Source organism: Sceloporus occidentalis, unplaced genomic scaffold (genome assembly GCF_023333645.1).
Source record: "Sceloporus occidentalis isolate IW3139 unplaced genomic scaffold, rSceOcc1.0.p SCAF_27, whole genome shotgun sequence".
NCBI lineage: Eukaryota > Metazoa > Chordata > Lepidosauria > Squamata > Phrynosomatidae > Sceloporus > Sceloporus occidentalis.
The window spans coordinates 5,130,355-5,144,396 of NW_028317007.1; the positions used below are offsets into that span (position 1 = coordinate 5,130,355).

General features: G+C 43.9%; 1 protein-coding gene across 1 annotated transcript; it reads right to left on the bottom strand.

Annotated features, from left to right (window-relative positions):
* Nucleotides 1-2,701: 2,701 nt before the first annotated feature.
* LOC149299879 (F-box/LRR-repeat protein 3-like) lies at nucleotides 2,702-6,556 on the bottom strand. Its single transcript, XM_089485927.1, has 4 exons — nucleotides 6,194-6,556; nucleotides 4,675-4,797; nucleotides 4,019-4,190; nucleotides 2,702-3,345 (listed from the first exon to the last, which is right to left on the bottom strand). Exons 1-4 carry the CDS (start codon nucleotides 6,554-6,556, stop codon nucleotides 2,702-2,704), a joined length of 1,302 nt encoding a protein of 433 aa, XP_089342053.1.
* Between the last annotated feature and the right edge of the window lie 7,486 nt (nucleotides 6,557-14,042).

The window sequence follows — 14,042 nt, forward strand, 5'->3', positions numbered from 1 at the left end:
CAACTAAATACGGAAACTGGAAACCAAACTGTACGTGTGTAAAGTGATACACAGTAAAAAAAAATTTTTCTTATAGAAAGCAGATTTTTGCAAATAATACATTGTCTTAACTCCAAATATACACAGGTGTACAATCCATTTTACCATTCTGCCATAGCTGCATCTGTTTATATATATATATATATATATATATATACACACACACACACACACACACACAGCAATACTCCCCCCTCTTCGTATCTTACCATCTTGATCCAATTTCATGCCATGGTGGTGGATCAAGCTGTCCTCAATGTCCAGGGAGATTCACGTATGTTGTCATACACGCGCGGACGTCATACATACACATCGGCTTCATGGGGCAAAGAGTCATGAAGGCCATTGTGGAAGTTAAGGTAGTATGTCAGCTAAAGCGCTAGAAGAAGTTGTAGAGGGGCCTACCATCCGCAAATCCTGCATTCATGCTTTTATGGGAAAATGGAGTACCACTCCATAAGAGCCAAGCGTTATACTGCTCAGTATCACTTGATTGAGTGAAACTATACTGTTAGCTCACCACAACAAGTTCCATTCATACCACCTGTTTATTTTACAGATTTTTAGATAAATACCTTTATAAATGCCTTAAAGGTCATGAAATCTCACAATCCCTCTATAATACATAAGACAAAGAAAATGTTCTTCTAAACCACCTTGCATATTAGGTGAAGGGCTAGGCCAGAACTCCTTGTAGGATGAGCTGGTCAGGAATTGCCCTTTAGAATAATGCATTATGAATTCATCATATGGAGCCCCTCTTTAGTACATAAACCCTAATGGAGTTCTCAAGTCTTCTGTAATCATAACTGAAAAACAAAAGATCTCATCCCTGTGAACTCTCAAGAGTTGGATAGAAAGCCTCCTACTACTGTATTTGACATAAAACCAGTGTCATTACAGATTAATGGATTAAAGCACACTACATCAGGGCTTGACAAATTTGTTGTGAATCTAGGCGCCAGCTAAAAAAGTTAGGAGCCAGGATTTTTTTTAAACTAACAGTTGGTTAGGAGTGATCTGATCATCATCAGCCCACTTACTAAACTCACAGCATTTGACCTGGAAGCACCCTGGACTTTTAGGTCAGTGCTGTTTTTTGTTGGTTTTTTTAATTATTATTTTTGATAAATATATATATATTTTTTTTATTTTTTTTTAACGCTTTCAATGCTGATGTTCCATTGGAGCACAGCATTGACTGATATTTAGTCCCCACAAGCTTGTGGGGACAAATGTTAACCCCTGCAATGCCACGAATGTGTTATACACAATTGTGGAATTGAAGGGGTTAACGCTGCACTGTCGCTCTCATGGAGCGATCAGGCAGCAGGGTGGTGTTGGGGCTGCTCTCCACACTCTCCCCCTGTCCCTGAAGCTGCCTCTGCCTCTATAGACCAGCCATTGCAGGGGGGAGTCTCTCTGATGACTGCTGTAGGCTTCCATGCCTACAGGAGTCAAAGGTCCTCGTTTTTGCTGTTGCTGGCCTGCCTGGGCTTCCAGGCAGACCACCAGCAGCAGAGCCCCGTACAAAATGTGAATTAACCCCTAAAATGCCGCAATCGCAGCATTGAAGGGGTTAACGCTGCCCTGTCGCTCTCATGGAGCGATCAGGCAGCAGGGGGATGTTGTGTCAGATCCCCACACTTGTGTGGGGACCCAATCAACACTGAACCCCCTTTCCTGAAGCTGCCTGTGACAGCTGAAAACGCTATTGCAGGTTTTCCTGCAATCGCAGTTTCAGCCTACAGGATCACTCCGTGTGAGTGATCTCAGGCTCGGGGGGCGGGCTCTGAGTGGCTGTGCTGTCTGCCCAGACTCCTGGGCAGACAGCAGCAGCAGCGCCCCCGCGTGGTGACGTGGGGGCATTTTTTTTGTGGATTTAAGAGGCTGACAAACTCCTAGGCACCAGGAATAAAATTCTGAGTCGCCATGGCGACCTGGCGCCTGGGATTTGTCGAGCCCTGCACTACATAATACAATAAATGTCTGTATCATGAGGATGCTTTAGAATTTCCTTTACCGTTTCTTCAACTGCATTATATCAAGTAGAAGAGTAGAACTTCTGACTATAGCTTGGGACAATAAACCTAAAACTTGCTTGATGGTTTCATTTCATGAGAAGACGGCACCTGTAGGACAACACTAGTTGACTTACTGAATAGGTCAGATACAGAGATCGCTGTTCCACCGAGGATGCAATTTATACAAGTGTTCAGTCCGATGTCCTGTGATGAACTCAAGTTCCCATCAACAAAATGTTTACTTGTTTTTGGGTTCGAAGCAAGAAATATCATTAAACAAAGCATTCAGAAAGAATACAGAAGGAGAAAATAAACTTTATAAAAACAACAATTATGTTTCATGGTTTATAATAAAGCCAAATATTTTACAATGAAAGGAAATCACTTACAAAAAGTTCACCCCAGTTACACCTAGTCTCGTCATTTATTTTTACACAATATATTTTAACCCGACATAAAATATACAAAACAAAACCCAATGCAGCGTGATGGTCCCTATTGCAATTCTTCATGTATAAATTATCTCCATACATTTTCTAAACGAAGCAGTGAATGAAGAAATATAGTAGGTTCTCATGCATTAAATCTGAAAAGGTGCTCTTTCAAATAACCAGTGGGTTGAATACCAGTTTTGGTTTCTACCAGGTAGGCATCATATCTGGGAACCAAACTCGGCCAAGGTGCTTTGACACTTCCCAGTGAATCTGCTCCAAATTATATTTCTGATCTGGGATTAAGACTTCCTCCATTATGGAAAGCTGGGAGAGACGGCCACCGCACATCTTTACAAACTCAACAAAAGCTGAGCAAGAGACTTCACACTCTCCAAGTCCAATGGCTGTCAGACTCTTGCAACGCTCTGCGATACGAATCAACTCTTCATCGAGAGGCCGGAGTCCATTTGCACACACAACAAGCTCCACCAGCCGAGGACACGTCATGCCAACTCTTCCAAGCACTTCTTTGCTTACGGATCTCCCAAAGTATAGATGAGTAACTGGGGTTTCATAGCGGAAAAACGGATCAAACTCCTCTTCATAGAGAAAGAAGTACATGACCAGGTTCACTTTAGGAGAATGCTTTATCAAAGCATCCCAGCTGCTTTTCTGAATTGTGCGGAAATGTGTTTGTCCTGGATTCTCGCTCACAACATCAATACGAAGGTGCTCCAACCGGACATGTTTCTCCGAAGATAACGCGAGAAGCAACTCATCACTCAGCAAATAATAGTTCAAGGCCAACTCCCGCAAACCATGACACTGATCAGCCACACATAGGATACCTAGAATGAGAAGATTAAATCATTATTAAATATAACACTGGACAAAACCGTTATATTCATAAGATTATAGGCCATTGCCTTTGACATGAAGAGGGGAGAGTTATGTTACGCACGCGATTTGCCTCATAAGGGCTCAATGGTTACAGGGGCCGTACATAACTGGACAGACTGGTATGCACTACCATATCAAGATAATTATGTTGTAAACACTGGCCATAGGTTGACATGTTTGAAGGGTGTTACATTTAAAAAGAATTCTATTTTAAAGTAGACCAAATTAAAAATCTGAACCCCTGAAACATTGAAAAGTACATTATGTATTAATATGAAGCTGTATAACAGATACTTGCCTCTAAGTAGCTGCTTTTCAAATTGAAAGTTTGAAATAGTTTTAGATTGTAATAAGCCAACCATCTTGCAATACAAACACCTTTTTATGCAACCATATATTTAGGACAGGCACAACCCTAGCTCTGGACTAAGCAGTGCCCACGGCTGCCTCCTCTTGGTCGCTACCAACTGTACGGTTCTGCTCATTTGGGATAAGTGGAGCTGGGTACAGCTGTGATGAGGAGATCAGAAGCCTCCCTTGCAACCTTGTGTAAAAACACGCATTTTCACTACTCTTGGAAAGCAATCCCTTCAAGTTTTGGAACAATAGAATCAGCCTCACCTGCTGGAGAAACATGCGGGCAACTGCTCATCTTTAGAAGCTTCAACGTGTCGCTGTTGTTTGCCACAAGTACCTTCAAAGATGGGTCATCGACAGGAGTGTCGTCAATTTTGAGCGATGAAAGGGATTTTGAGTTTACAAACACGACCGTAAGAGCAGATATGAAGTGTGACTGCAACAACAACAACAACAAAAATCAAATCTACTTTTCTTCTGTGTTAGTCCAAGGAAAATATTAAATGGCACAAATTAAGTAAGACATTTGTTTTCAACACACACACAGAAATAAAGATATTTGGGGGATTTTATAAAACAAAAAAGTTATCTAGTAAAATTACATTTTGATGACACCACTCATAATTTGAGCACCACAAAGGATGTACAAAGCTTAACAGATTTACAGATATAAGCTTTTGAAAAGGCACCTTAAGCTTACAACAAATAATAAACATGTTTTTGAAAATACAAGCTACAAGCAGAACTTACAGTTGAGTAATTTTTATGTATTAGAATCTGAAATTATGACTTAAAGCCAATCTGGTTTAACTGCAAATTAAACATACTATAAGAAATACTCAGCATATGTTTCTTCCACGGGACTTCCCCTTTAATATCTGTATAGATTACAATACAATATATTTCACGTGTTAGCGTACCTTTGGTAAATCCATGAAGCTTGGTCTAGCAGTGGAAATAAGTCCAAGAGTTTTCAGAGAGCAGTTTACAAGCTGGGACAGGATATCACAAGCAGCTTCTGCTGATTCTTTACTACTATCAACCTGAAAATAAAAGAAGAAGGTTCATCATTGCTTCAAAATAAAAGTACATGAAAGATAAGGGGAAATAAAATAAATGGCAGCATTGAGGAGGAATAATTTGACACGGAGTTAAACGAGATTTAGGATACAGCACAGCCGTTCCCAGCGGAGCTCATCTCACAGACACGCACAGCAGCTATGAGCAGTGATGTAGAATAAAAATGGTCTTTTAGTTGAAAGCTGGTATTGCAATGTACTTTTTTGCCACCAATGGAGCTTTTTTCATAGTGTTCCCTGAGCACAGGAGGAAAGCAGAGAAGAGGTTGGATGAACACATTTCCAGCGGGAAAGATAGTAGGGGTGGGGAAAGCAGCAAATGTATAAAGGAGAACATGGAAATCACACTGCTAGCATAAGCATTAGAGCGAATGAGACAGCCTGAGTCTCCCTTTAAGAATATGACTATTATCCTGTTGTAAGCAGGGTTCTTCCTACGACAGAGATAAAAAAAACAAACAAAAAAAAACAACCCTATGTAATCACGAAACAGAAATTGGTGGCAGGTAGAACCGTGCGGCCCACCTAGTCTGCTTGTTTTTTGCGTTAGATTGAGGATAGCCATAAGCATTTAAACCAAGTTTAAATATTCTTGCCGCTGCAAATAAGGCAGAAAGATACATCCTAAACGAGAATCTCGTCACCTTGTACGTCCATAGAGGCATAAAGCGGTTATACTCTCTCACTGTATTAGCCTCTACCACTTCTGCTGGGTGGTTGTTCTACTTATCCTTCACCCCCTTAGTAAACTAAAACACCGTTATATTGCACCTAAGCTTTTGACCTGCTAGATTTAGGTTATGACTCATTGGTCGTTGAAATAAAATTTCCACTCTGTATTTTGTTAAATCATTTAAGTATTTAAAGTTGAGAGTTCTCCATAGCACAAGTGCAGACTGCTTTGTACTATGAAGTACTAGAAAAGTGGCTGTAGATGACAGACCCTACTGAAACCTCTCTGTTGAGACGTACGGTAATCAGAAACGCAGGGCAACTGAAACCGTTTCGCCCTCTAAAATAAAAAATGAATTAAAAATTTGTAATTAAATGGACTCCTGTAATGTCACCATAATAACATCAAATGAAATAAAAGCAAAACATTTAAAAATAGGCTCCCATTAAGAACAAATATATTTCAGATCTCCTCAAACGTATATGAAATTAATCAAAACTCTACAAATGCCAGCTACCTTCCACTTTGTTAGCAAAAAGTGCATTTTTACTAACAGTCATATGGCAGGTCATTTTAGAGAAGAAAAACAAAAAACTGTTGAGATGAGATGCCCCTTGACTCATGATACTTCCAACTGCTACTGTGGCAAAAAACACTTGAAGTTTATTCTATACAGTACCCACTCACCTTAAAGCTGACATATTGTAAATGATTTGAGTGCCTCTTAATGATCTGCTTGATCAGATCTGGATGTGTTGCCTTCAGGTAAGATGTAGCTGGTTGGTTCAGTTCGAATTCAAAACATCTCCACAGGTCAGGCATGTGAAAAACATGATTCCAGTTTCGGCAGACTTGTGAGGCATGTGCACGGTCCAACAGCGGTAAATACTGAAAAATCTGCAGTATTATATCTGGGAGCAGATTGCCCCAGTCGTGCATTTTGGGTAAATCAGCAAATTTATCTGTTTTCTTCTGCTTTTTTGAACGTTCCTCCAGCTGTCCTCCAGAAAAACCAATGCTGGCCTCACTGGCCTTTCGTCCCTTTTTCATCCTGCAAACAAAATAATAAGACATTTAAAAGTAAGGCCAGAAATGTTATAATGACTTGTATAGCAAACAGCCAGGAAATTACTACAGGACGCTGCAATAGGACAGCATGGCTTTCAGTTCTGGAGGAGAAAACAAAAACAAAAAAAAAACAACAACACACCTTACAGTAACACACACAAGCTATAACGCTATATGCGGACGTTCATGCCAATGCTATACTGTAACAAACAGCACAACACTATCCATATAAAATTACACTCTAACACAATGGCACTACAGTACAGTAGACATACCGACTCTGGCACTATAGTACGCACACATACACTACTCCCCCACTCAGCCGCGCCGCTCCCTATCTGCTGCCATCGTGGATCAGTCACCCTGTTCATTTCTGCGGGGGTGCGGTGAGGCAAGCGCCATGCATTAAATGTCTCCGGCACCCACTACACCACATCCCATAGGAAAGCATAGGTTGCTGGATTCATGATGGTTTCTGGCCACCAAGGCAACTGTATGCGGGGGTTATAATACTGTATGCAGCGCTGGTGGGGTTATAGTACTGCATGCAGAGCTGGGGGGGTTATAGTACTGCATGCAGAGCTGGGGGGGTTATAGTACTGCATGCAGAGCTGGGGGGGGTTATAGTACTGCATGCAGAGCTGGGGGGGTTATAGTACTGCATGCAGAGCTGGGGGGGGGTTATAGTACTGCATGCCGCGCTGGGGGGTATATTACTGTATATAGCCATACCTGAACAGTCACTGCATGAAGATAATATTTGGGATTTTATAAATGACGATAGCGAAAAAAGATAAAAAGTATTCATATATACTGTATAACAAAACAGACTTGGAAGCCCAGCACATTCACTGGCAGACATATGACATCACAACCGATAATGTGACAGAAGGATTCTGTGACATTTCATGTATTCAGGCGATGCTTTACAACGTTGCCATTACTCTCAAACCTTTAGAGGATTAGGTCAGTTTTGTCAATCCCTGAGATTTTGTGTTAAAGTTGTGTTGTTTCATTGAGCAACACAAGTATGAAACGCACAAAAAAGAAGTTTAAAAAGACTTCAATGGAGAAAACTGATAAGAAAAGGAGAGCAAAAGCAGTGGAGCGACAGAGAAAGGGTGACCACGGGGCTGAGAAAGACCTATGGCTGATGGAGCGGGACCAACTTCCCCCTGTAAGCCAAATGCCCCTTGGAGGTAACCCAGAGATGCTAAAACAGGCCACAGAAAACCATAGTAGACACCTAGGACAAGGCGCTGGGACATCATGCGCTAATGTGGCCTGTGGCAGGAAAAGAAAACGAAAGGAGAGCAAGAAGCAGGTGAAGAACCAGGCCAAGAAGGTAAGGAAAGAAAGTAAAGGCAGGGACAGAAAGCGTAAACGAGACAAAACGGAGGGACATGGCGATACGAAGAAGAGGAGAGATGAGGCCAGTTCCCAGCCATCTAAATCTGACATTCCTTTGGAGCGCCTTCTGTTCCATGGCCTGTTGGGAAAGGGCGGCTTCGGCAAAGTCATGCTGGCTACCGACACCATCAGCAAAAAGTTCTTGGCCGTTAAAATAATCAAGAAGAAGCAACTTCTTGAGGAGGACAGGAGCAGCACTATGGTGGAGAGGCGCGTGTTGGAAGCGGCAGTGGGGAGCCCATTCCTGACCCACATGCATGCCGCTTTCCAGACAGAGGACTCCCTGTTCTTTGCCATGCAGTTCCTAAATGGAGGAGACCTGGAAAAGCTTCTTGCTACTTTTGGCAGACTTGACCCCAACATCACCACATTCTTCGCTGCCGAACTAGTCTGTGGTTTGCGGTATCTCCACAGCAAGGGCATCGTCCATCGGGATTTGAAGCCAGAGAATGTGCTGTTGGACAACGAGGGTCATCTTAAGATAGCAGATTTTGGTCTGGCTGTGGAGAACATGTTCGGAGAGCAGACGGCTGATGGTTTGGCTGGGACCCTGGGATACATAGCCCCGGAAATGTACCGAGGTAAGAGGTATAATGCCTCTATAGACTGGTGGGCCTACGGGGTTATATTGTATGAGATGGCCACGGGAGACATACCATTCTACGGCGGGACAGACATTAAAGAGGTGGCCAGATCGGTCATCAAGGACACACCGCTGTACCCTGACCATCTCAACCCTGAGACCAAAGACCTCATAAAGAAGATGCTGTGCAAGAAACCCTCCAAGAGGCTGAAAGAAGCTGCCACCATCCACTTCCATCCCTTCTTTCAGTTTATTGATTGGGGAGACCTTGAGGCGGGAAGAGTAGCTCCTCCGTTCTTCTTCCTCCCACCATCTCCCGAGAGCTTGATGCTGGCATTGAGACCGGAGAAAGGGTTTTTACCTCCTGAGGACCTGGGGACCCCCATTAACCCTGAAGATCAGAAATTGTTCAATGGGTTTTCCTTCGCGGGTGCACAATGGAACAATTCAACATCTTCTCGGCAGGAACCACGCAGTATGTCTGCTTTGAACTTGTGGGAGAACATATTACCTTCCATCCCACCGCTACAGCAAGACCAACTGCTGTACCCTGGCATCGCGCCGGTACAAGACCAACTGCTGTACCCTGGCATAGGGCCGGTACAAGACCCACTGCTGTACCCTGGCATAGGGCCGGTACAACAAGACCAACTGCTGTACCCTGGCATAGGGCCGGTACAACAAGACCAACTGCTGTACCCTGGCATAGGGCCGGTACAAGACCCACTGCTGTACCCTGGCATAGGGCCGGTACAACAAGACCAACTGCTGTACCCTGGCATAGGGCCGGTACAAGACCCACTGCTGTATCCTGGCATAGGGCCGGTACAACAAGACCAACTGCTGTACCCTGGCATAGGGCCGGTACAAGACCCACTGCTGTACCCTGGCATAGGGCCGGTACAACAAGACCAACTGCTGTACCCTGGCATCGCGCCGGTACAAGACCAACCGCTGTACCCTGGCATCGCGCCGGTACAACAAGACTAACCGCTGTACCCTGGCATCCCGCCGGTACAACAAGACCAACTGCTGTACCCTGGCATCTCGCCGGTACAAGACAAACCGCTGTACCCTGGCATCACGCCGGTACGAGACAAACCGCTGTACCCCGGCATCGCGCCGGTACAACAAGACAAACCGCTGTACCCCGGCATCCCGCCGGTACAAAACAAACCGCTGTACCCTGGCATCCCGCCGGTACAAGACAAACCGCTGTACCCTGGCATCCCGCCGGTACAAGACAAACCGCTGTACCCTGGCATCCCGCCGGTACAAGACAAACCGCTGTACCCCGGCATCGCGCCGGTACAACAAGACAAACCGCTGTACCCCGGCATCCCGCCGGTACAAAACAAACCGCTGTACCCTGGCATCCCGCCGGTACAAGACAAACCGCTGTACCCTGGCATCCCGCCGGTACAAGACAAACCGCTGTACCCTGGCATCCCGCCGGTACAAGACTAACCGCTGTACCCTGGCATCGCGCCGGTACAAGACTAACCGCTGTACCCTGGCATCACGCCGGTACAAGACTAACCGCTGTACCCTGGCATCACGCCGGTACAAGACTAACCGCTGTACCCTGGCATCACGCCGGTACAAGACTAACCGCTGTACCCTGGCATTGTGGTGCAGGATCCGTTACAGGAAGGCCTCCTGCGGATTCAGACTGATCTGCTTCACAATTTGCTCTGATAAGGAGAGCCACCTCCATCTGTAACCCAGAGCCAGCAAATACCAGTTCACAGAAAAAAAAATAATAAAAAAAAAATCTCAAAACCTTTGCTTCTTTAGTAATATTCTGTTTCTAGATAAGCATGTCCTCCTGGTTGTAACATAATGTGCATAACTGGGGGGGGGGGGGGTTAGGAAATAAAAACAAGAAATGCATTTTTATCAAAGTTTTTTTATTCTGCTGGTTTTTTTTAAACATTCTGTTTGTTTATTACATGATTTTAAATAAATGAAATATTTACATTTATTTTTTATCCGTTTAATCGAAAAAAATAACCAACTAATAGATTATGATAATAATTGTTAGTTGCAGCCCTACTTCTGTCCATATGCTTGAGTACCCCCACCCCCATGCATTCACACAATGTAAAGAAAATGCATTAAGTTGCATTTGATAGCTGGGTTGTCCTTTTAAAGCCGGGTCTTACAGAAAAATAAGTAGGTTAATGAAAACAAAGGGATGAAAAAAACATAGACTAACATTTACGATTGCCAATAAAACGTAAGCTCCCAGGTCACTTTACACGTTGTGCCATTACACCTCCAGTTTATTTATGACAGTGTTAAGTTGTTTTCCCCCATGAAAGACATTTTTATAAATAAAGTATATTAATCAGGAATCCAATGCAACTTGATATACAAGCACATGGCGGTATAATTTATACAGCTCTAAAACTCAGCCACATGTTGATCCACCAGAGTATATCTGTAAAGATTATAGAAACCTAATGGGGAGGTATTGTTTCAGTAAAAGGTTCAGTAAAAGCATCTATAAAAGTAGTGAATGAAGCATTTCCAGATCATCAAGAGCCCCCCCCCCCCCGATTTCTTATTTATCAATGCAATAGGATTATATAAAATGTATAAGTGGGAGCTGCGATATCCTAAAATAATTATAATTAGGATAAATATCCTAAAATAAACTAGTCTATTGACACAAATCTATGTCATTCTCTTCACTTGATGGCATCTGTCTACATCGGCCCAGGAGCTCCGGCTAATACACAGGCGACGACGAATGGCTCACCGGGATTAGCACTGCCTCGATCTACAGAAGGGTGTCAGGGAGAACCGTAAAAGCCCCACGCCGTGCATCACAAGTCAATGCCAACAACAAGTGCAAGACCAGCCAGCGAGCCCTGGTTTCGTTTAGTTCCAAAGCACATAACAGGTAGTTATCAGATGACGCAAGGCAGCAAGAATCAGCGCCTCGCACTGTTTAGCAATAATAAAAAGCAGGAAGTTATTGAACCCACACCCAAAACACACGTTGTTAGCCATCAACACACAACATACCAGGCTTACAGCAGATCTGTACATATCATGTATTAAAGACACTGACAAGCTCTGCCCTAACACGGGGTAATAACAGGCGCCACATACAGATTAGGTAAGTGGGTAAAGTTTGCAAGCAGAGCTCTCTTTACCTTACTCTGTAACTTATACTTTTGTCAGACACCTTGAAGCTCTGCATGAATTGGTTACGCAATATAAAAAAAAGATAATAATAATAATGCTGGCTCCGCCAGATGCTGCTGCTGCCCTTCTCAGCTTCCATGAGGGCAACAAGGAATATTCTCCAAAGTGCTATCCACCAATTCCTCAGCATCTTCTGCAGCCTCTGGAGACACGACAGCCGGATTCATGATGCTATTAACGCGTTCCTGTGACCGGAGAGGCCGACATACACCCGTTCCTCCTAAGTCAGAATCCATGTATACGGTCGGCAGGTAAGACTGTGGAGCAAGGCTGAAGTACCAACTATTTCAGTCATTTCGCTACAGTCCAGAACAGATTAGAGCAGCAGTGCCGCCATTAGTAAAGAATCGAACATTAAAAAGGCTTTGAACTTTTACATGGATTTTGCGCCGACGGCTCTATCAAACAGTTACTGCTTCATGTAAGAAGGAACTCCTCCATCCACTTCTTTATACAGATGAATGCAAACCAACAGATATAATACACACTCAATCCACACAAGGTATACGAGATCCTGCTTACCAACATCCATCCGAAAAGCAGAACCCTTAACCATGATACGGAGATAGGGAATAAAGACTGCGAGTAACTGGAGAATCATCGCAGGCATCAGCATAGTCGCTTTTAGATTCGGCATGAAGAAAAGCATTACCTCGCAGCATGAATAAATCGATAAATTTAAATCAGTTACCTTACATAATAAATGAATAAACCAACAACTGCTCCCATCTTTAGTTATTGCTCTATGGCTCTATTTTGTGGGTCTGGCATTAGACGTGTTCATTTTTTGCCGGAAAACACATTTACGCACAAACACAAATACATCGTAGGAATGCCAAAACCCAGAAGAGACTTAAAAATATGGTTTGATGGCACAGAGCAGGCATATGGAAATAAGATTTATGGAACTTGCTAAAGCTCTGCAGTAGTGAAGGGTCATTATATATATATATATATGTATGTATGTATGTATGTATGTGTGTGCGTGCGTGTCAGTGTGTGTGTGTCTCTCAGTTGGGAAGTGTGTGTGTGTGTGTCTCTCAGTTGGGAAGTGTCAGTGTGTGTGTGTGTCTCTCAGTTGGGAAGTGTCAGTGCGTGTGTGCGTCAGTCGGGAAGGGTCAGTGTGTGTGTGTGTCTCTCAGTTGGGAAGTGTCAGTGTGTGTGTGTGTCTCAGTTGGGAAGTGTCAGTGTGTGTGTGTGCGTCAGTCGGGAAGTGTCAGTGTGAGTGTCTCTCAGTTGGGAAGTGTCAGTGTGAGTGTCTCTCAGTTGGGAAGTGTCAGTGTGTGTGTGTGTGTCTCTCAGTTGGGAAGTGTCAGTGCGTGTATGCGTCAGTCGGGAAGGGTCAGTGTGTGTATGTGTCTCTCAGTTGGGAAGTGTCAGTGTGTGTGTGTGCTTCAGTCGGGAAGGGTCAGTGTGAGTGTCTCTCAGTTGGGAAGTGTCAGTGTGTGTGTGTCTCTTAGTTGGGAAGTGTCAGTGTGTGAGTGTGTCAGTTGGGGCGTATCAGTGTGTGTGTGTGCGTCAGGAAGAGTCAGTGTGTGTGTGTGTCTCTTAGTTGGGAAGTGTCAGTGTGTGAGTGTGTCAGTTGGGACGTATCAGTGTGTGTGTGTGTGTGTGTGTGTACGTCAGTTGGGAAGTGTCAGTGTGTGTGTGTGTACGTCAGTTGGGAAGTGTCAGTGTGTGTGTGTCTCTGTTGGGAAGTGTCAGTGTGTGTGTGTGTGTGTGCGCGTGTCAGTTGGGAAGTGTCAGTGTGTGTCTCTCTCAGTCGGGAAGTGTTAGTGTGTGTTTGTGTGTCTCTCAGTCGGGAAGTGTTAGTGTGTGTTTGTGTGTGTCTCTCAGTCGGGAAGTGTCAGTGTGTTTGTGTATCAGTCGGGAAGTGTCAGTGTGTGTGTGTGTTATTGGCATTTCCCTGAAATGGAATAAAAGTTTTCAATTCAAGCAAATGATTGAAATTAGTTGGGCCTCTATAATGTACATTGAAGTGAGAGACAGCCTTCCTTCACTGAATGAACCCAACGAGCGAATCAGCATCGCAACCTAAAGCAGTAATCCCCCGTTATCAGCAGCCATCCGATACACATACAAAGAACGCTGCAGCAAATTAACCCGTCCTGTGCCAGTTTCAGAATGACACTCCTATATATAATCCATGTCTGTGTGTAAGAAACAGCCCAAAATAAAGTTTGGTGTTTTTTTTTTAAATCACCTCACACCAAAAAGATGGCCGCGATCAGCATCAGGAACACCGCTAAACTTCGCTGA

Excerpts from the sequence above, each read along its gene's own strand:
- LOC149299879 (XM_089485927.1), bottom strand. The coding sequence starts at position 6,556 with ATGAAAAAGGGACGAAAGGCCAGTGAGGCCAGCATTGGTTTTTCTGGA. Across the intron at positions 4,798-6,193 it reads TACAATATGTCAGCTTTAAG|GTTGATAGTAGTAAAGAATC; the intron begins GTGAGTGGGTAC and ends TTTTATTTTCAG. Across the intron at positions 3,346-4,018 it reads CCCGCATGTTTCTCCAGCAG|GTATCCTATGTGTGGCTGAT; the intron begins GTGAGGCTGATT and ends TTCTCATTCTAG.